The 22,680-nt window shown below is 51.3% G+C and overlaps 1 protein-coding gene across 3 annotated transcripts in view; it reads left to right on the top strand.

Annotated features, from left to right (window-relative positions):
* The first annotated feature begins 1,264 nt into the window (after window positions 1–1,264).
* PTPN5 (protein tyrosine phosphatase non-receptor type 5) overlaps window positions 1,265–22,680 on the top strand; it is a 54,627-nt gene continuing 33,211 nt past the window's right edge. For 2 of the 3 annotated variants that reach the window (XM_059407257.1, XM_059407275.1), the window contains exon 1: window positions 22,247–22,325. In XM_059407257.1, coding sequence (XP_059263240.1) covers window positions 22,276–22,325 — 50 coding nt within the window. In that variant the 5' untranslated portion in view covers window positions 22,247–22,275. Of the gene's footprint in view, window positions 1,561–17,508; window positions 17,599–22,246; window positions 22,326–22,680 lie in introns of those variants that run through there. The other variant, XM_059407267.1, reaches the window with a different exon arrangement.

Here is a 22,680-nt window from a genome sequence, read left to right on the forward strand (position 1 = left end):
AGACATGTGACTCTCTGGGGGCAGTTCCCAGGCAGAGCGGTGCAAAGGTCCTAAGGCCACAGGATAGCTGCCATGTGGCCAGTGCATTAAAAGAGACCACTGCGAAAACAGTGTTAGGAAGTGAGGTTAGAGACTTCAAAGGGAGCCAGTTCAGGAGAGGCCTTGCAGCTGGTTAAGGGGCTTTAGCTTTCACTTGCCTAAAATGAAGAGCCATTGTAGGATTGAAGACTTACGTTTTAAAAGGATCTCTTACTGCTGTGTGGCAAATCAACTGCAGGGGGCCAAGGCTGGAAGCAGGAAGACCAGTCTGGTGGCTATAGCAGAATTCCGGGTGAAAGAGGATAGAGGCTGGAACGAGGGTGATAGCTGTGTGGTGTCTCGCCTCGGTTACTCCATGAAAAAATGGAGCTTAGGTTCCCTGCTCTGTGTGCAGCCTGATACCTGAAAAAGCTCCCCCCCCCCCCCCCCCAACCCGGAATATGAGGAACCTCTAACTAGCGGGGTGCCAGCCTGGGAAAATGTGAGATTGTGGGGCCATGGGCAGCTCCTTGCACGTCCCGGCCCCTGGTGCCCAGGAGAAAGCCAAGACAGGTGCGTGCCCCACCGCGAGCATCATCAGGCCGGAGAGACCGGGCGGAGCGAGGTCTTGCTCCCCAGAAACTGAAGAAAGAAGAGTGGGAAGGCTGGTGCCTCCTCCGAGCCCTGGAGCAGGTCCTGGGCACCCAGCACTGTGTGCGCCCGGGTATGCAACCACTCCGTGCAGATGTTGGCATCTTGCGGGCAACATCGGGAAGCGGCACAGCACCCTCTCCAGGCACCCTCCGCCCACCCCCACGCCCCCAGGACTGACCCTTTTGTCTTGCTCTCCTTTACCCCCATCTGTCTGCCTGTACGTCCCGCACTGGGTTCGCAGCGCACAACCCCGCTGGGGTCCCTCTGGCGGTCGCCGTATCGGCGCAGCCCGGGCCTGGGGCTCCCGTGAAGAGAAAATCATGAATGAAATGCAGGCGGTTCTTTCGCTCCCCCGCCCTCGCTGTCCAGGCAACCTCCGCGCGGGGGCGGCGCGCGCGGGGACTCCGCGCAGAGTAGGGGGAGGGGGCGCCTGAGAGCAGGGTCAGGGACTAAGGCTCGGGGATCCGGCCCCACTCGGGCCCCTGGGCGCTGTCGGAGCTCCCACGCCCCGCCCGCCAGCCCCGCGGGCCCTGCGCAATTCCCGGCGAGCGGCGCCAGGCCGCCCGGGGGCGGGGCGGAGCCCGGGCCGGGGGGTGCCAAGCCGACCCGGCGCTGCGCCCGCGACTCCGCAGCCCGAGCGCATTTGGTGGGGTGGCCGGGCAAGGGAGCGCGCACGGAGCGCGGGACGGAGCGCCGGGCGGACGGACCGACGGACGGACGCCCCCGCACACGCAGACGCACAGAGCTCGGCGCGGCCCCCGTCACACACACACACTCGCGCAGACACACACAGGAACACACGCAGACACACGCACACTCGGGCGCGCACATCCTCCCGCCAGCCTGCCCGCCCGCCCGCTCGCCGGCGCCCGGAGCCCGCTCTGGCCGGTAAGTGCGGCGCCTCTGTGGGCGCCTTTGTGTGGGGAGCCGGGAGGTGGAAGGCGCGGGGTCCCTGCCGGGGCCGCCCCGCGAGTGAGACCTCCTCCAACCCCCAGGGCCGAGAAGCCAGAGCCCGCCACCGCCACGCCCCCATGGGGCTCCCTGCGCCCCCGGACTGGGGGAGGGGGACCCGCGTCGGGAGGGGGCTCGGCGCTGGGTACTGGGGAGAGAGCGGCAGCCACTCCCCACGAAGCTCGTGCACGGTTGCGGGGAAGGATGGAGGAGGTGGTCCCGGGTCCGAGCCTCCGCGACCGAGGCTGGTGCGCGGCTCTTGGCTTCATCGCCTCTCCGGGGTCTGAAGCTCCGGAGGGAGGCAGGAGATCGCCGCTAGCCTGCTGGCCTGTAAAACGAACTCCCAGCCTTCCCTTCGCTTCGCCTCCCCCGGACCCACAGTGTAGCTTAAATCACCGGCTACCCACCCACCCTCAAAATAAAAGCCCAGCGCGTTCCCCTCCCCCAGCATGCCCTTTTTTCCTAGATGAGGCCCAGACTCCTGCAAAATCTGGAGATTGTCCTGATCAGAGCCCTGAGGGGCTTACCTGACCAAGGATCACGTGGCTTAGAGGGTCAGAACCAGATGAGCCCTTGGAACTCACTTAACCCTCTCACTGTACAAATGGGGAAACTGAGGTCCAGTGAGGTGGCTTGACCAAGGTCACCAGAGTTAGTGACAAAGCCTGCCTTAGAATTTAGGGTCTTTGGCTTTCCTTTTCATTTTTTTCCTACATGATTCAATTCTATAGCCACTGGAACCCCAAAATTCATCTGAGTGTACCAGCAAAGTCTTTGTAATTCCAGCCCTGCCCCCACTTGGAGCGGCAGGTGCCATTCATTTGCTACCATCCTTACTGTGGGGGGAAAAGGGTGGCCTTTAGTTTGCTTCAGTCAGCCTCAAAGGAGAGAGCTCTCTTATGCAAGCAAGCACTCCAGGTTTGGGGATTTGATTGGCAAGAATGAAGCAGCCCTGGGCAGAAGATCAGATTCTAGGATGTTGGGCTCTCCCAGAAGTCATTGAGTCTGTGTCCTCAGTTGGACCAGTTGCTGTGGCATTCAAGAAGCAACCCCTTCCCTCACCTTGACCTGACTATATGGCTTCCCAGTCACGCTCCCCTCCTTCTTAATGGCCTGCATCTTATACCCAGGCCCCTTGCGTCATCATTTGTGGAGGTCCCCAAATCCTTCACATCCGGCTGCCCCTTCCTCCTTGATGTCTGTTGAGTATGGCCTCTTGGTGTTGCTGACAAAGCTGCTGGGGAAGCTTGAGTTACAGCTTCATCAGACTCAGGTGGTAGCTCAGGGCAAGGCTCTCTCAAGGGCAGCTGGGTGTCTCCAGAGCTGAGCCTGATGCCTGGTGCAGACAGGGTGCCCCGAGAGGTATGTCGAAGGAGTACAAGCTGGGTGGTGAGTGCATGAAGTCAGTCACTCTTGAGGAGACTCAAGACGTAGACAGCATAGTTGGCAAGGAGGGCAGTGTTCAGTCTGTAGGGGCCTGAGGCTCTTGTCTCAAGAGTTTCCTTCTTGAGTGGGGTGAGCAGCCTGGCAAGGTGACTAGGTGTCCTAACTTCAGGGACGACCACTCAGGCCGTAGGCCCTAGAAATGGCATTGCACTCCAGAAGCGCCATTTACGTAGACTTCCTAATGCTTGGTGCCCCTTGGCTTTTTGTGGAGCAGTGGCTTCTACCCTGAAAGTGGAGAGATCTGGGTTCCAGGCCCAACCTCCTCCTTGCTGGCTGGACAGCTTCAATGAATGCTCATAACCTCTCTGGGTCTGAAATTCTCCATCTGAAAGATAAGATCATGGTATTGGAAATTTGCAGGGTACCTTTCAGGGCTGAGCCAGGGAGAAGGGTGGGGGGAAGGGGAGCACTTATTTATATAACTACTGTGGGCCTGCTTTTCCTCTTCTATTACTCTGTGAGGGAATACAATGAGGTGAGATAATTTATGTAGGGTACTTAGCACAGTGCCTGGGGCATAGAAGGAGCTCCAGAATAGGTAACTATTAATACAGTTAGAGCCTGGGCTTTTGGGGTATACCCTCAACGTCTTCCCTCTTCCATTGCCCAAAGACATGGGATTTTAGGGCCCCAGAGTCCCTCTCTCCCCAAAATTCCCTTCCCCACCTGACTTAGGGCTCAGCTGGCATAAGACATCCATGAAACCTCCCTGGGACAAGGAACGCTTCTCTTCATCCATTGTTTCACAGCTAATTGTGACGGAATTTAGAAATTGATGTAGTGTCAAAGCTTTTCTTACACTGTCCTTATATTTAATTCTCTAACACACCCATGATAGCCACAGTATTACCATTCCCATTTTATTAACGGGGAAGCTAAGACTTGGAGTCGATCTTACCTAAGGGTGCATAATTTTTTTTTTTTAAAGATTTTTATTTATTTGTTAGAGAGAGAGAGAGAGATACAGAGCGCAAGCACAGGCAGACAGAGTGGCAGACTAGAGGCAGAGGGAGAAGCAGGCTCCCTGCCGAGCAAGGAGCCCGATGCGGGACTCCATCCCAGGACGCTGGGATCATGACCTGAGCCGAAGGCAGCCGCTTAACCATCTGAGCCACCCAGGCGTCCCAGGGGTGCATAATTTAAAAGTCTCATCCAGAGAGCTGTACCTCGAGCTCAGATCATCTGAATCCAGATTCTGAACTCTTCCCTGTCATGTCACCGGTCTCTTCCCAACACCTGCCCTAAAAGAGATACAGATGACCTTTGGGGAAGAGTTGAGAAGAAGGATGGATTTTATTCTTCTGGAAAATCAGGAGTCACTTCTTGGAGAAGCTGTGTAACATGTGAGTTGGGTCTACATGATTAGTACACTAGAAGAAAGAAAGGGCATTATTTCAAGTATTACAGGGAGCATGAACAGAGAACAGGCAGCGGGGCCTTCTCGGGCGTGTGTAGAAACTGGGAAGTGTTTCATTCCAACTGGAGCAGAAAGCATAACCGAGGAGTTGCGAGAAGGAAGACTGGGTAGGAAGGTGGAGGCAGTTTCTGGGAGCATTGAATGCCAAGCTAAGAGACTGGTCTTTAGTTTCTGAGTAGGGGAGAGACCTGATCCAGCCTGGCCAATAGGAATCTCATCCTGGCTGCTGTGTGGAGAACAGATTGGAGGTGAGAACCCACTGGCAGGGGGCCCAGGTAAGACACAATGACAGTGTCTAAGTGAGAGATAAGGAGTGGGGGTGGTCGTAAGAATGAAGACAGAAGGGAGTTGATGCAGGAGGCCAGCGTGTCACCGAAATGGGCAGGGGTTTGGGTGTGGGTGCTAGAGGGAGGGAGGAATGAGAAGTGGTGGCAAGGGTTTTGAGCCTGAGTTGCTAAGGATGCCATTCACAGAAAGAGCCCGGTAGGAAGGAGAATAGGGAGGCCTGCCCGTGGGGGCTGTGGGTCTGACAGGACGCCATCATGACTCCTGCAAAGCTGGCTCACTGAGCACCCCGAACTGTCAAGAGTCAATTCGTTCATCCATTCATTAAATCTCCAGATACATATAAACATCTGTTATGTGCCAGGTTGTTCTGGGCTCTGGGGATACATTGCTGAAAAAGATGAACTTCCTGCCCAAGCTCTACCAAGGGAGACAGAAAATAAAACATAAGCAGAGATATGACATTTCAAGGGGTGAGAAGTGCTCTGGAGAAAAATAAAACAGGGTGGGGAGGGGAAAGAGTGAAGGAAGAGATTTGCCTTTAAACAGAACTATCTTTGAGGAGGTGAGAGTTGACCAAAGACCTGAATGAAGTGAGGAAATCAGGGAGAAGAGCATTCTAAGAAGAGGAGACCACCAGTGCAAAGGCCCTGGGGTAAGAATACCTTGGTGTTTTCAGGGAGCAACAAGTATGGCTATAAGAGATGGGCAGAGAGGAAGGGTGGTAAGGAAAAAGGTAGAAAAGAGGGGCAGGGCCAGATCGTGTAGGTGTTTATAGGCCTGAGGAATAAGAAATCACAGTGTTAAGGAGTCCCAAGAGAACCAGAGTCCTATTCTCCTTGTATTTTTAGTGACTAGCAAACCAAACCTGATACTCAGCACTAGCTCACTAAATAGTTGTTGAATGCATGAATGTTAGAAATGACTATTTATGTATGAAGCTGCATACTTTGGAATTATATGAACCAGTAAGTATATTACGACAGAGTAAGGTGTAGTAGGATCAAAATGTTAAAGCTCAGATGATTTGAATGTGATGTCATTCAAGTATGAAAAGTCCACAGTTTGCAGATTTGTTGGAGAGCAAGGATCTGAGAATGTCTAACTTTGGGCTAATGTAGAGGCTAAACCGTTCATGGCCAAATCTCCTGGTCAGTGTGATGGTCAAAGAAATACCCTAAATTGCCCTTCCTTTGCTTGGTGAGGTGTTTTGTTGAAGTCATTAGAGAGGCTTCAAGTCAGATGTTCCTCTGCCCCAGAACTCTCTGGAAGTCACTCAGAAGGACTTATGGACTTCAGCAATGGGCAGCTTGTGGAGTCAGCCGCAGAGATTGTATGTTTCATCATCAGCCTAAGGGTGTTGCCTGGCCTCAAAAAATAAATTACATTATAAAAATAAAATGACCGCACTGTAAAGCATATGTAAGATGAACCATGATCTTGAACATCCTGTTCTGTTTCTTCTGAAAATCTTTTTTTCTTCCTGCAGTTTATTATTTTTTTATTTAAATTTCAGTTAGTTAACATAGAGTGTAATGTTAATTTCAGGTGTACCATATAGTGATGCAACACTTCCCTATATCACCAGGTGCTCATCACAATTAAGGACTCCTTAATCCCTATCTGCCTCCTCTCACCTACCTCCCCTCCAGTAACCATCAATTTGTTCCCTGTATCAAGAGTCTGTTTCTTGATTGTCTCTAAAGGTCTGTATTTTTTAATGGATGAAATCAGTCTACACCTAGCTTTAGTATCTTGTGTTTTTCACTTAACACTTTATCATGACTTCCATGTTCCATCCTGATCTTTATTCATCCTCAGTAGCTTTACTCTGTTTTGGTTAACCATTTCCTTGTCGGTGGATCCCATAGTGAACATCCTCAACCGCAGCTTTTCTATCTCAGGTTCTCGAGGCTTCCGTTTTGAGCATCCTCAAGAGGGTATGACGGGGCCATGGAGGGGTTAAAGAGGGGCCGAAGGGATGGAAAGGAGTGACTGTGGACAGGGGCAGGGTGATTTCATGGAAATAAATGATGTGGCCATGGGTCCTGGCACAGAAAGAGAATGGGGGACCCCAGAGCGAGAGCCAAGGAGGGAATGGATGGAGAGATCTCAGATCAGGAGGCCAGAGGCAAAAGAGCACTGAAGGTATGCCAGAGTGGTATCCAGCTCTGTCTGATTCGAGATGGGGTCCCTCCAGCATTTCATTTGTTCTGTAGGGGGTGCTTTTTTAAAATTGGGAAGTACCTGAAATTTGCTATGTTATTCATTTCTAAGTGTACATTTCTGGGGGCGTTTAAGTACATTCGCAATATTTTCCTAATATTGCACTACCATCACCATCCCCCACCCAGAGAACTCTCTTCGTCATGCAAAACTGAAATTCTGTATCCGTTAAACAATAAGCCCTCATTCCCACCCAGCCTCTGGTGGCCTGTATTCCACTTTCTTTCTCTATGAATTCACCTATCCTGGGCCCCTCGCATAAGTGCAATCATACAGTTCTTGCCTTTTTTGTGTCTGGCTTGCTTCCCTTAGCACAGTGTCTTCAGGATGCTTCCAGGTTGTAGAGTGGGCCAGAATTTCCTTCCTTTTTAAGGCTGAGTAATATTCTGTTGTCTGCATGACCACACTTGGTTTATCCGTTCGTCCATTGAGGAGCTCTTGGTTTGCTTCCGGCTTCGGGCTATTGTGGACTTTGTTCCAGTGAATACTGATGTATGTATCTGAGCCCCTGCTTTCGGTTTTTTTGGACCTAGAAATGGAATTGCTGGATCATAGGGTCACTGTGTGTTTAACTTTGTGAGAAACCATTGGGGCTTTCTTTTAAGAGGATTTTTGTGGGCCTAGCATGAGAAAGGCCACTGAAGGAAGTCTTGGGAGTTTGGAGTCTGGGAACAAGCCATTAGTTTAAAAAAAAAAAAAAAAAAAAAGATGCTTGGGGCACTTGGATGTCTCAGTTGTTTAAGTGGCCAACTCTTGGTTTCGGCTCAGGTTGTGATCTCACAGTCATGAGATCGAGCCCCTCATTGTGCTCTGTGCTCAGCACAGAGTCTGCTCCAGATTCTCTCTCCCTTTCCCCCAAGCTCCTGTGCTTTCTCTCTCTCTCAAATAAATAAAATCTTCAAAAAAAAAAAAAAAGAAGAAGAAGAAGAAGTAGTTTGTGGCTTTTTCATGGCCTTGGAGCTAATAGAAGAGAGAACAGAGTAAAAGTGAATCCAGCCTCCATTTGTGAAGAATTATTGTGATTTAGAAGCCTTGTGGGTGGAAAAGAAAGCTCTCCGGAGAGGTCTTAGAGGACACAGTTCATTCATGCATGCAAGTATTTACTGTGCCAGGAAATCCACACGGCCACAAGGCCCCTGCCCACAACGAGCTTATGTCTCTTGGGGGTGCCAGTCGAGTAACCCAGCAACAGTGCTCCATCCTGACGTGTGCTCTGATAATAATGATAATAATAATGAGCACTAACTTTTTCTGGGTGTTTATGACATGATCTCACCCGACCCTCATGATGGTTCTGTACAGAAGGCTTTCATGGTCCTCAGTGTACAGGCTCAGAGAGCTTGAGGAACTTGCCAAGGTCACACAGCAGGGGAGTGGCAGAGCCAGAATGCAGACCTAGGCTGTAACATCCTCTAGTGCTGGGCAGAGGGCTGCAGGAACACAGGAGACACATGTGCACGGTGTGGAGATCCGAGAAGGCTTCCTGCAGGAGGAGGTGAGGCCGGCATTTTAGTGTAAGTCAGCTGTGTTCTGCTTTCGCCCATGGTTTCAGAAAATGATTTTCTGTAGCAGCAGCAGGAGCAGCCTCCAGACCTGATGCCAGGGACTCTGACCTCCAAGGGTGCCCTGCCTCGCTGAGACTCGTATCAGAGGAAGAAGCTCATTCATCATCCCCCAGAGCTTATCATAAGCAGAGAGGCCTGCAGGGGCCATTTCCTTTTCCCTCTGGCTTCCTTGCCTGACCTCCTTCTAGACCATCCTGGGGTGCCACAGAGGGACATCCAGGGCTCCTCCTGGGCCTGAGCAGCTTCAGGACAGAGGGCCAGAATTGACAAAACCCAAAGCCCAGGAGTGTCCATGGAGGTCCCGTGTACACCTTCTGTGCCCTGAGATGCCCGGACCTCGTGGGCTTCCATCATGGCCAAAACTCTATCTTCCCCAAACCCAGATGTAGTCCGTCTCCTCAGCTCCTTAAAGCCTGGGTGAGGCCCATGGCCTGCAGCCCTGCTTCCTACCAGGGACCCTCCTGGCCTTTGAGTGGGAGAACTCTTCATTGTGAAAGGCTTCCCGGCCCCATCCCGTAAATACTGCCAGCTGCACCTTCAGCCATGACCTCCAGGAATGAGGGACCTGCCCTCCAAGGTAACCGGTGTTCCCGGTTCTACCTTTGCGGATGTCTTGTCTGCTCTTGATCTTCATAGGAATGGCGTCATCGCGTGGGGTCATTCGGGGCACAAGGCAGTTGGAGGATCCATCCCCGTTGTGTCCCCAGCTCACTGGCACCAATTTCTACATCCTGCTAGACTGGCAAGACCTGCCTTCATGCCGCCAAGAAAAAGCAGCCTCAAGTTCAAGTGTGGATGCCTTAGCCGGCTGCCAAGCAGGCCTCCATGCCGCAGGAGTCCCCTCTCCCGTGGCATGCACCCAGCTGCACCCACATGTCGTCTTTCTCCCCCTCCCCTACTCCTGCATGTCTGCACGTCTTTGCCCCAGCGCGGTCCTCTACCTGACACGCCCTCCCCATTGCCCGCTGGACGCCTGCTTGTCCCAGAGGTGCTCATCCTCGCTCCATGCAGCTTCCCAGCCCCTCTGCTCGTGTCCTCCTGGACACTCCCATAAGATGGGAGTTGATATTTAACACATTCTTTGTTTCTTTTTTTTATTAGTTTCACAGGTAGAGTTCAGTGATTCATCAGTTGCATATAACACCCAGTGTTCGTTACATCACGTGCCCTCCTTAATGCCCGTCACCCAGTTACCCCATCCCCCCAACAACCCCTCCAGCAACCCTTCTTTTGTTTCCTAGAGTTTATTGTCTCTCGTGTTTTCCTCCCTCTCAATTTTCACCTTATTTTACTTTCCCTTCCCTTCCCCCGTGTTCAGGGAAACACACCTGTGCATGTGTGTTAAATTCCACATATTAGTGAGATCATACGATAATTGTCTTTCACTGATTAACTTATTTTGCTTCGCATAATACCCTCTAGTTCCATCCCCCTTGTTGCAAATGGCAAGATCTCATTCTTTCTGACGGATGCGTAATATTCTATGGTGTGTATGTACCACATCTGCTTTATCCATTCATCTGTCAATGGACAGCTGGGCTCTTTCCATATTTTTGCCATTTCTGACTCTGTGCACTAAGCTGGATGCTGGTTGAGGGCAGGCACTGGGTTTCGGGCCCAACAGAACCTGACAGAAAAGAATCATATAAGAATATAAGATAACAGGCCTTGTCTCAAGATTGTGTTGGAGGCAAACTGGATTTAAAGAGACCGTGCAGGGGTTCCTGGGTGGCTCAGTCAGTTAAGCTCCTGCTTTCAGCTCAGGTCATGATCTCAGGGTCCTGGGATCAAGTCCTGCATCAGACTCCTTACTCAGCGAGGAGCCTGCTTTGCCCTCTGCCTGCCATTCCCCCACTTGTAGGTGCGTGCACTCTCTTGCTCGCTCTCTCTCTCACAAATAAATTTAAAAATCTTTAAAAAAAAAAAAAAAACCAACCATGCAAAATAAATCTCACCCACCCTCTGAAGCCAATAAAAGAGTGTAAAATATCTCTGACTACAGATGATAAATGGAGAATAAGACTCGCCCCCAGTGAAGCAGAGATGCCCCAGCCCTTCCCCAGAGGACCTAGCATCATGGGAAATGGCATCAATGAGTACAAAGTAGTACAGCTCAGGGAGCCAAGGAAGAGATCCAAGTCAATCAGGGAAGGCTGCCTGGAGTAGGTAAAGTTCCAAATGCTTTCAAAGAGGAGTCTATTAAGGCAGGGAGTTACATAATCAGGGGGCAATTCACAGAGGGCCTTAACGCACGATCCAAAGCAGCCGGGATCTGTCCTCTTGTGACCTGTTCCTGAGTCTCACACGGATGTTCTTCCCCTTCACTTCTGTTCACTCACCTCTTCCTTCTTTTTCTCCCACTTAGTCACTCCCTCCTGTCTTCTTTTCAAATCTGAGCGTACAGGAAAATGCTGGGTGCACATTGTCTGGCTATCCATCCCCATTCCTCTGCACTGGGCTCCCCGTCATGGGCCTTATAGCAGGAGGCCCGTCCTTTACCGCTTCTCAGCCTGGGCAGCTCACAGAAGCCCAGATTCTGAACAAGAGAGCCAGGAAGCAGCCCCGGGTGGGGTGCAGTCTTTTGCCAGATTCCAAGTCACAAGTTAAAAGGTGGGAGAATAATTTAGCCAGAGGGACAGTAAGCATGCCCTGGGCTTACCACAAAGGCTTCCTGGAGGACGCATGGTGCCGAGGCAGAGGTTCCAAGGGCAGAATGGCCCAAAGCCACAGCTCAGAGAGGAGGAGCAGAGAGTCCTCTGCAGGAAGGAAGAACAGGAGAGACAAAGGCTGCGAATCAAAAATGAGCGTGGCTAGAAGGTGGGGCAGTGTTCATGGTGCAGGAAGATTTGGGGAATCCAGTGATGTCCCGTTTCCGGTTCTTTGACCCATCTTCCCAAGGGCTCTGGGTCTGATGGGGGAACCTGGCAACAGCCCAGGGCTCTCCAGAAGGGAGAAGAGCCAGATCTGCTGGGGAGGCCCTGTGTTGTTCTCGTTAGCTCCAGGAACACCTGACAGAGCCCAAGGAAAAAGGAAACAGACCTTCGGAGCTGATGGCTCTGCCTGGTCCAAAGAACAGGAGCATCTCCGTTGCGGAGCTGACTTCGAGGGAGCCAGGAAATGAAGCTTTGAGCCTGGTCAGCTGTCATCAGGAGGAAGCTGTCTGCCTCAGGTTGCCTGGTGCCTTCTTTACTGCGGTCACTTCCACAGCCCATACCACAACCGTGTGGCAGGCAGCTCTGTTGCTCCTGCAGCCCAGAGGAAGAAACTGAGGTTCAGAGAGGTCCAGACACCAACCAGGGATCCCATGGGGAGAAGGTGGCAAAGCACAGTGTTTCAACCAGGTCTCTCTGCCTCTAAATCCATCCTGTTTCCAGAGTGCTACAGTTCCATTGAGGTGTGTGACCTCAGAATGGTCAGCTGTCATGTTTTGAGGGATTGTGCCATAACTGAGGACCTCTGTTGACAACCTGCCCTGGGCCCCAGGTCTCCAGCTGTACAGTAGCATGAGGCATGGAGAAGACCGCCCATCCTTGGCTCAGGACCAGGTTGTGTCCTGTCTTTTCCATGGGTCACCTGAGCAGGACTAGAGTGACACTTAACCTGTGCTCTTGCCAAGCTCTAACCCTTCCAAGTGCCTATTAGCTCCTAGACAAAATGAGCTTATGATGTCTTTTTCACAAGTTGTTGCAAGGGTCTCATTAGATAAGGCATGGGAAAGCATGGGGCATATCGGAGGCAAGCAGCTGACAGTACATCTGAATACAGGAGGTCAGACCCTTTTGAACTTTGATTCCTGGCCCCATCTGTTGTTTTTTTTTTTTTTTCTTTTTCCTTCCCATTCTAATTGATACTCTTGTCTCTTCTCGGACCCAACCAAGGTTTTCTTTTTTCTTCTTCTTTTTTTTATGTATTTATTTGATAGATATCACAAGTAGGCAGAGAGGCAGGCAGAGAGAGAGAGGGGGGAAGCAGGCTTCCTGCTGAGCAGAGAGCCCGATGCGGGGCTCGATCCCAGGACCCTGAGATCATGACCTGAGCTGAAGACAGAGGCTTTAACCCACTGAGCCACCCAGGCGCCCCCCAACCAAGGTTTTCAAAGGTAGCCTCTGCCTTTCCTCTCCCAGTCTCTGCCTCTGACTCGGTTTGTCTGAGTCTTTTCACCAAATCCTAAAGTGCCAGGGTCTTCCCAGCCTGGGCTGGCACTGCTTGGGCCAGGCCTTAGCACCGAAGGGCTAAACCAGAGGCAGAGGGTGGGGACTCAGGCCAGGACTAGACTTTGTGATGTGGAGAGGCAGGAGCTAGAACCTTCCCTGGCTGCAGGGGGAGCAACCGTGGTTCTGAGCCCTAACTCTCCACTCTGTAAGCACACACAAGCTCTGGGAGAAGAGGTTTCATAAGTGTGAAGGGCAGAGCAGAGGCCAAATGGGACCATTGTGGGTGATCCAGAGCAAAGCAGAGGCACAGGTAGTCCAGGCCAACGGGTGGCATCAGGGACACTGAAGTTGAAACCAGAGGCCCATAGACACCAGCCGCATGAAACCATTTGTGGTCAGTGTGTGTGTGTGACCAACATAGGCCAAGTCAGAATGCTCGTTGCATGTGGACTGGGGTGAGCTACAAGAGTGGACAAGGCCTTAGTCCTAGAAGTCCAAGAAGTCCAAGACAGAGACTCTGCCAGGGCCTTCGGTGAAGGGCCAGGTGCTGAGGCTAGGCCAGTGTCCAAGCCGGACAAGCAGCCCTGAGATGGAGTGTTGTTACCACTGTCTGCCACCGTTGTGCGAGCTCACTCGTCCATAGTGGGCTCTGTGCCCTGAACTTCTCCATCATTCCTCTAGGAGCTGGATGTTTACTCATCCCCACAATGGCATGTTAAAGATGAGGAAACAGGCTCAGAGAGTTGGAGTAACACTCCTGATCTCCTCCACAACTGGCAGCCTGACCCTCCCATTTGTCAGTCAGTAAATGGTGGAACCATTTACACCATGGAAATTGGCAGGTGCCACTAATCATGGTTTTTCCATTTATTTATTTATTTATTTATTTATTTATATTTCTGAGAACCAATTTACCGGCACATCATAAGACTCATTCTAGAGTCTCCATAGACCTCATCTGTGTGGGGAAAGAAGAGCTGTATTCACTGAGAAACAGGCAACACCTGACATAGAAGATAAGGTATGTGTACAAGACAAACAGCTAACATTTTTAGGTGTTTTTTGTTTTTTTTTTTTAAGATTTTACTTATTTGTTTGACACAGAGAGAGAGATCACAAGTAGGCAGAGAGGCAGGCAGAGAGAGAGGGGGAAGAAGACTCCCACTGAGCAGAGAGAGAGCCTGATGCGGGGCTCTGAGATCATGACCTGAGCCAAAGGCAGAAGCTTAATCCACTGAGCCACCCAGGCACTCCAGGGTTGTTTTTTGTTTTTTGTTTTTGTTTTTGTTTTTTAAGATTTTATTTGAGAAAGCATATGCGCATGAGTGAGGGGGGGGGGGGGGGGGGGGGATGACTTCCAGCAAAGCAGGGATCCTAGGGCCCTGGGACCATGACCTGAGCCAAAGGCAGATGCTCACAGACATCACAGCCCCCAGGCATCCCTCACTTAAGATCCTTAAGAATCCTTTGATGTCTAGATGATTTTCTCCATTTCACAGGTAAGGAAACTGAGGCATAGAGAATCCAAGTATCTTTTGCAAGACTGAGCAACCACTGGGGGAATCCTTTGTTCATACTCAGGCTGCCCAATCCCACAGCCTGTGCTTTTTTGGTTTTTAATGAGCCATTTATTCATACTCAGTCTCTAACCTGCTTTTAATTGATCTTTCCAAGAAATAAGTCTTGAATCTATCTGCCAGGTGTCAGATCGAGTATAGGTATGGCAAACAGGAGAGTCCGTGCCAGAAGCTGCACACTTCATGGTTTAAATAAAGCCTGGGCCTGGGGTTGAGGCAAACTGAGCTGGAAGCCTGGTTCTGCCACTTACCAACTGTGTGACCTTGAACAATGACTCAGTCCCTCCAAATCCCAATCTCCGCGTGTGTGGGAGGAGGAGGAGCACTGTGTTTCGTTGATGGGGTTACAGCGAGAGATGAAGGATGGAGAATGTGCCCAGCAGTTGGCATGGTCTCCAGCACACAGTGAGCACTCAATTGGGGGAGGTGGCGGGGGGCGGGGGAGGGCGTGGGAATTCCAGTCCACAGGTTTGTGTACAGATGCTCCGTGGGAACTGGGGATACAGGCATCAATAGATCATTTCTGAACAGAGAGGTGAGAAAGGAAGAGGGGACATTGGAACAAGAGCTTTAAAGGGTCTTCAAGAGTTTTCCATGCTGGGAAGGCGAAAGGGGGCTTTTCCAGTGAAGGGAAAATTACATTCCAAGGTGTTACAGGTAGAAGTGGACATTAACCGAATGGAGATAGCAGTAGACCCTCACAAGAGATGTGATCGTGCCTTCACGTTTGTGAGGGTCTGTTTTCTCCTTGTACACCGGACTCTGTACCTGGGTCTCAGGAGATGTTGAGAGAGGGAACGGAATGAGTGTTTTCAGAGTGTTGGAACACAGGGTTGAACCAGATGACCTATGAACGCTGAGATCCTGCTCTTGGATTGATCTTTCTGGGGGCTCACCATACAAATAGGACTATCCGCAACAGATACTAATCATCAGAAGTGAACATGGCCTCTGTCAGTGACTGACTGGGGTGGGATCCTCTCCATTGACCAAAGCCTTGGCTCCCTGCTGCTGGGAGCGCCCTCTGCTGGTTCCCTACCCCTCCCCCCCCCCCCCTCATTAAATCCATTGACAGCCCTGAAGTTGAGGCTTGACCTTAAGGAAAGGCCCTTAAAATTCATTAAGTTCAAGTCTCTTGATTTTAGCTGGTGCTACTGAGACTTGGACTAGAGGAAAGGACCGGCCCGAAGTCACAGGGTGGCTTTGGACAAGAGTCCTGGGCTGCTGGCCAGAGAGTATGTTTGTTGCTCCGGGACTGGAACGCAGCTGCCATCATAGACACCCCCACCCAAACCAGTCTCCCAAGGAGGACTCTCTGGGCTGATTACTCACGTGGAGGAACCTGAGACCATCGTCCAGGGCAGGATTTCCAGTCATTCCTGGCCTGGGGAGGGCGCAAAAAGCGAATGGCCCTACAGCAAGGAGCTCCTTTGAGGTCCTGGGCAGGAAGACAGGCATGCCAGAATCCGCCTCTGGCTCCTTCACTCATCTGCCCACTGCGTGAGCCTGGTAGAGTCTCTTCACCCCCAAGCCTTAGTTTCTTCATCTGCGAAATGGGACGCAGCCTAATAGACCTACAGTGAGGAATTTTTTAAAAGAACCATTACAGCACAGCCGCTGTAGTCTGCTGATTCATTCATGTTCACTCTCTTCCTACCTTCAGAGCACTGTTTTCAACCAAGGTAGAAAGCCAGAAGAGAAGAGAGCTTAGGAACATGGGCAGTGAGGGGCAGATCTGTCATTACTAGCTGTGTGGCCTGGGGCGGGTCACTTCACGTTTCTGAATCTCCATCTTTTCATCTAGAAAACACAGGAAATTAAACTATGTTCCTCCTAGGGCTGTTTGAAGAATGAAGGTCTGTTTCACCTTGGGAGAGAGGGGAGGGAGATGGAAAACAAGAAATAAGAGGATCACAAATGGGGCGCCTGGGTGGCTCAGTGGGTTAAGCCGCTGCCTTTGGCTCAGGTCATGATCTCAGGGTCCTGGGATCGAGTCCCGCATCGGGCTCTCTGCTCAGCAGGGAGCCTGCTTCCCTCTCTCTCTCTCTGCCTGCCTCTCCGCCTACTTGTGGTTTCTCTCTGTCAAATAAATAAATAAAATCTTTAAAAAAAAAAAAAAAAAGAGGATCACAAATGAGCATCTCCATCAGCGTCCCTGTCCCGCATTGTTCCCTTTTCACTCTCCCCTTGTCAGACTGAATTTCTTCCCATCTCTTGAACATGCCCTGCTTTCTCTTAACTCCAGGCCCGTTCCCATGCCCTCCTTCTGCCTGGAAGGACCCACCTGCCCCTGTCATTCCATAGCTGCTGACCTCAGCTCCTCCTTCATGGCACACCATAGATTCCTTCCCTGGAAGTTTCCCGACTTCTCTGCCTCATTAGGGACCTCACTGGTGCCCCCACAGTACCCTGAGCGTCTCCATCAGACTGGCCTTTTGCTGTCCTGCATTCACTCCCCCACAAGGCCGTGAACTAGAGTTCACACGGTGGCCTGCACATAGGAGCTGTTCAGTAAACACTAGTTGAGCAAACGAACGTTCCAATCCTGGATCTGATTCACATGGAAAATGGGAAACTTTGTGTTGCATGAGCCCCTCTGCAGGCTGGGCCTCTCCAGGATCTTTCCACCTTCTCTTCCACTGGGTTTTTGCCACACCCATGCCCTGGTTTCCCACCAACGGAGCAGGATGTAGAAGTCATCATTTATCTGGGCACATCCCAAGCAGGGAACACTCAGACCCTGTGTTTGGGAACCCGAACACTCCAAGTTTGCAGTCTGCTCTGACGTGAGGACAGATGGCCGGACAGTGGACAGCTGGGCAGGGAGGGTAGGCAGCTTGGCAAGATGGAAATAGCAGTGAACTAAGCATTGAGAGCTTGGGGTTCAGAGCCTGTCTGTTCCCCAGCTTTGCTGCGCACATCAGCCTGAGTCCTCTGGTAACCAGCAACAGAAACTGACTGAGTCATTCAGGCAGAAAGGTCTAACACAGAATAACACAGGATAGACCTCTGGTCTTGGGGCTTCCGTGTGGCGGCGGACAAGCAGGGCACCTGGGGAAAAAGAGAGTTAACTCCCCAAGGAAATTTGGATTTTCGTTAACTATCTGAAAACCGCTGTCCATGCTGTGTGATGTGAGGCAAGGCACCTGACCTCTCTTGCCTGAGTCTCCCATCTGAGTGTTCTAAAGTTGGCCTCTCTCCATTCGCATCTCCAGTGTGCTTTTTGCTGAGAAGCTTCCGGCCCTGGCCCCCGATGGCGCCTTTCCTCATCTGGACACCTTGGGAATGAATTATGAGGAAGCCAGGTGAGTGGTGTGTGTGGGTGTCCCTGCCACTCACCGCATGGAGGAGGGCAAGCCTTCTCCCTGTGCATGTGTGGGGACACATGACTCATTTGCATGAAGTAGCCAGCTTCATCCTTTGTCTTCCGTGAAACCAGCATGTCCTTGGCCCCGGCCTGCTGAACATGCGGATGAAAATCGAGACCACATTATGGGCCTCTTTCTGATCCTGGCCAGGCCATCTTATCCAGGCTGGGAGGTTCCCAGCTAGAGTCTGTTCTCCCATAGCCCCCCAGAGCCACGACCCCTAAGACCCTGCGACTTGACCTCTAACGTGTACAACAGCAGGCTTACGTCCTGAAGAGTTGGGATGCCGAGGTGGCTGTGAGGGCAGGGATGCTCTCAAGGGACTGGAAACCTGATTGGGGAGGCAGTTGTCTAAACAGCTAACTACAGCAACAGAACAAAGCAAGAGGCAGAGAGAAGTAGTGAGCCAGGGGTGTGGGGAGCCTGGGGATGGGAGAGCTTGGTTCTCCCCAGGAGATCATGGAGGGCTCCATGGAAGAGGAAATGTTGGATGAGTAAGATTTGGCAGGAGGGAGAAAGGACATTTCAGGTAGAGGTAGCAGCATGAACAAAGACCTAGAAATAGAGGAGCATACGTATTTGATTAAGGGAAGAGTGATGTTTGGTAGGATCAGAGCTCTGGGAGGGTAGAAGGAGCTCCATGGTGACAGTGGAGAGATGTCTCAGGTGCTCAGAGCCCCAGGAGTGTGAAGCCCAAGGTAGAAGACATGTCAGCCTGGGGTTGGGTCAGGAGGTTGCTGGGGGCTCAGGCTCACACCCAGAAATAAGGCTTCAGCATCCTAACCCCTCCTAGCCCCTCACCTGCCCAGGAAGAGGGCACAGGCTCCTTGGCCTCCCTCCCCAAACCTTTAACCAATTCTCTATACTAGTCCTAGGCAAAACTGGTATCATCTCCTCACAGCACCCACCTGTCCCCCTCCCCCACCCTCCAGGGAGAGGTGAGGTGCTCCCAGTCTATCCCAGATGGGGCTCTGCTAGAATGCTGAGTCAGCCAGCTTGCAGCCTATACCTGTCCTCTGACACCCTCCCCCACCCAACACTAGCCATGAGTTCTGGAAAGATGAGGCAGACTGGTCCAGGCCCAGTGTCCAGCAACCAGCAATGGTGGAAAAGCTGCAGGGTCCACCTTACCTACACACACACGCATGTCTGTGAACAAGTGATAGAGATGCCATTCAGGCTGTGAGGGGTCTGACCACCATATTTGATAGATGAGGCTTCAGGGGCCTGGGGTGAGAAAAGATTACCCAGTCATGAAAATGCTGGGGGCAGAGTTTAAAGGAGAGGTTGGTTGGCTGCAGCTATGTTCATAATAGCCAGAAGGTGGAAGCAACCTAGACATCCATGGCTTGATGAATGGATAAAATGTAGTCTATCCACCCAGCCAAATGCTGTCGAGCCATAAAAAGGAACGGAGCACTGATGTGTGCTCCAACCCGGATGCACCTAGAAAACATGCTGAAGTGAAATAAGCCAGACACAAAGACCACGTGGCATATGATTCCGTTTCTATGAAATATCCAGAACTGGCTGATCCGTGTGGACAGGAAGCAGATGAATGACTGCCAGAGGCTAGGGGAGGGGACAGTGAGCAGGGGCTCCCTTATGGGTCCGAGACTTCCTTTTGGGTCGATAAAAGTGCTCTGGAACCCGAGAGCGGGGGCAGTGGTGCCCCGTTGTGAATGTGTTAAATACCGTAAGATTTTGCACTCTCATGATGGTTAAAATAGTGGATTTTTCTCTTCGGTGAATTTTACCACAATTTAGGAAAAGGAGTAGTTTGGGACCAGACCCCATGCCACTGGCCAGGTCTAGTGTCCATTCCTCAAACACATGATACTGGCCTCCCCTTCCTATAATAGACCTCTCCCACCCAGGCCACTTGTGAGGGGCCTGTGCCACCCCCATTCAAGGCAAGCCCCATGGTCCAGTGGAAGAAAGCTACCCCACTGGGGAAGGCAGGATTCCTGGCAGTGAGGCCTAGCCCCCTCGCTTCCCACTGACTGACCAGCCTGCTCCCCCAGTTGGCGCCAAATGTTCCATACATCTCAGATCTCTCCATTGCTCTCTCTGTCTGCCCTGTGAAGGAGAGTCTTTCTCTTGTGACCCCTTATCCATCTAGAAACACCCTTTAAGAACCAGCTCTTATCCTCCCCTTGCAGAAGACCCCCCCATACCCTGCCCACTCACCACAATCTGAGCTGAGAACCCCAAGGTATTGCATGAAGACGTCGATTAAAGCAGGTGTGGGAGCAGCCTTATGTGTGTGCGTGTGTGTGTGCGCGTGTGCACATGCAAATGTGTGTGTGCGCGCGTGTCTTCCTTAGACAACTGGAAGCCATGCAGGGAGGGGCCTGGCTGGTTCGTCACTGTATTCCTAGGACAGCTCCGGTGCCTTGCTCACAAACGCTTGTTGAATGAGGCAATGGCTTTGGGAAGGTTCTGTTCCCGCCCATAGTCTCCATCAGTGAGGGGGGGACAGGCTGGGTGATCTCCAAGTCTTCTCATCTCTGGGGTTCTCTGGTTCTAAGAATAGCAGTGGGGGGCCAGCCCAGCAAGTTGCTGCATTTTCTGCTCCCGTCACCCAGCTCCTAGAAATCGAGGAGAAGGAGTGAGCCTGCAGGAATTGTCAGCAAACAGCTATTTCTGCTCTTGGCGGGGAGGAGAGAGTGGTGTCCAGAGACTGGGCTTCTCCATCCAGCCTGAATGGACCATCTCTTCTCTTCGGAGAGCTCATCAAAGACCTTCCCTGAACAGCCCAACCATGCAGATTTGGACTCGGGTTGCCTGGAGTCCTTCAACTACAAGGCCGAGCGGTGGGCTCTTGCTCCATTTTCCTCTACAGATGAGAGGTGCTACTCTTTCTGCTTTTCTGATTATGAAATTAGTCATTTTCTAGGAAGCTTATTTATAGAGTCCGCCGCACACATGCAGTGCTGAGCTATTCTGAACACGGCTTGGGGCCTGGGAGGCTTAAGGTGTGAAAGCAGCTGTGAGTCACACATGGGTCCCCTTCCAGAGGTACCTAGATACCTTGGTCACCTTTCTGCACCCAGCCAGGAGCCAGCCTTCAGGGACTGCCCTCCAGCTGGGCTGCTCTTTATGATAGAAAAAGCCCAGCGTCCCAATCCCCGTGGCCACCAGCTCAATATGGTGCCTGGAGCAGGGCAGACCTCCATTCTGTCCCTCTCCACCTATCCTCCTCTCCTTTCTAAAAGAGGGGCCTTGCAGATGTGTGATTCTGTGCCTGCCCCAGACAACAACTGTGGAGGAGGGCTCCAGGGGGCTTCACAAAGGCCTGCCCGCAGGGCAGCTCAGAGAGCGACCATGTTTGAGGTTCCTGATGTTTCTTTCAAGAAGGTCAGGACAACATTAAAGGATTGAATGAGTATTTATTTGTTTATTCATTTATTTAACACCTACTTTGAGCCAGGCACTGTGTAAGGCTTTGAAGGTACAGTGGTGAATAAAACAGAAATGGAGCTTGTAGTCTAATGTTAATCAAACAATGGCATACATGAAAATGAAACTTCAAACTGTGTCCAGTGCTCTGAGTAAAAAGTACTTAGGAAGTAGAGCTGGAGAGGCTCTCTAGGCAGAGAGAAAAGCATGTGCAGGGGCACTGTGGAGAAAAGAGCCTGTCCATTGCAGCTAGGGTGCTGAGCACAGAGGGGTATGAAATAAGATTGGAGGGATATACCGGGGTCAAATCATGCAAGACCTAGTAAAGCATGTTAGAGCATTTCTGTCTTTGTTCTAAGTGCAGTAGGATGCCACTTAAAGTATTTTTTACTTAAAGTATTTTTTTAAAGAAAGTTATTTGATAAACGGCGAGTTTTTGAAGCCATCATCTCTAGCTCAGGCCTGTCCCATCCAGTTGTGCAAGTTGTAAACTGCACAACCTATGAAGCCGTATGTGTTAGAACCAGATGGAGAATGTTTTAGGGGCCAGCCTGAGTGAATGCCAGAGACCAGTTAAAAGACTGCCAGAATAATCTAGGCAGGAGAGGCTGGTGTGGACCAAAATGTAGGTGGTGGAGAGGGAGAAAAGTGGAAGGATTCAGGAGACATTTAAAGGGCCTTGAAGATAGCAGCCTTCTCTCTGCAAGAGCTGGGCTCCAGGGTTTGGGATCCTTAGAGTCCCTGCCAGTTGGCGTGAGGAAAAGATAAAATAATGCAATGCCAGTTGAGAGCAGAAGATGTCAGGATATAAAAAGTCCCCCTTAACCCTGCTTGTCTATCCTTAATTGTTTCAGGTCTGCAGCTGGGTCTAACAGGGCCTTAGGACCAGTCTGAGAGGCAGGATGGCAGAAATAGTGGGTTGACCTACCCAAGAGGTAGTTGACCTCTTAGACTTCATGGAAGTATTATGCTGGCAGTGCCGTATTCAAGTTTCTTTGGGTTACTGATTTCAGAGATCAGATCCCACTGGCATAAGCTAAAATGTTGAAATTTATTGGCAGGATCCTGGGGCATCTCAGACTCAAGATTCAGGATGGGCAGGAATGAAGTAGCCCCAAGGCCCATAGCAGCAGATATTTTTGGACCTTCTCTCCAGGACACTGTGGCTACCACGATTTACAGCCAGCAACCACAGACTGCAGGCCCTCCAGAATGCATTTGAAAAGTACAGGGGAGAGGATCTGCTTGCCGTGGCCTGGTTGGTGTGTCTAGCCCTTGATCGGTCAGCTTGTGCCAGGAGTGAGAACGTGAAGGGAATGCAGGGCCACTGGAACCCACATTTGCACATCAGGCCATTTCCAAAGTAGGGGAACCCCTGTGAGCTACCCAGTTTCTCCCAGGGTGTGTCTATTCTGCTGACACTTCCTGGGGTCTGGCTGATCTCCAGCAACCTTTTTCCAGCTTCGGGGTAAAGGAGAAAAGCTAGACCCTGTTCCAGTCCTGGAAGGTGCCCTGATTGGATAGAAAGGGGGTTTTCTGATGTCAGAAAGAAATAGAACATTTAGAATACACACACACACACACACACACACACACACACACACACACACACACACA

The sequence above is a fragment of the Mustela nigripes genome, chromosome 1 (genome assembly GCF_022355385.1).
Source record: "Mustela nigripes isolate SB6536 chromosome 1, MUSNIG.SB6536, whole genome shotgun sequence".
Taxonomy (NCBI): Eukaryota; Metazoa; Chordata; class Mammalia; order Carnivora; family Mustelidae; genus Mustela; species Mustela nigripes.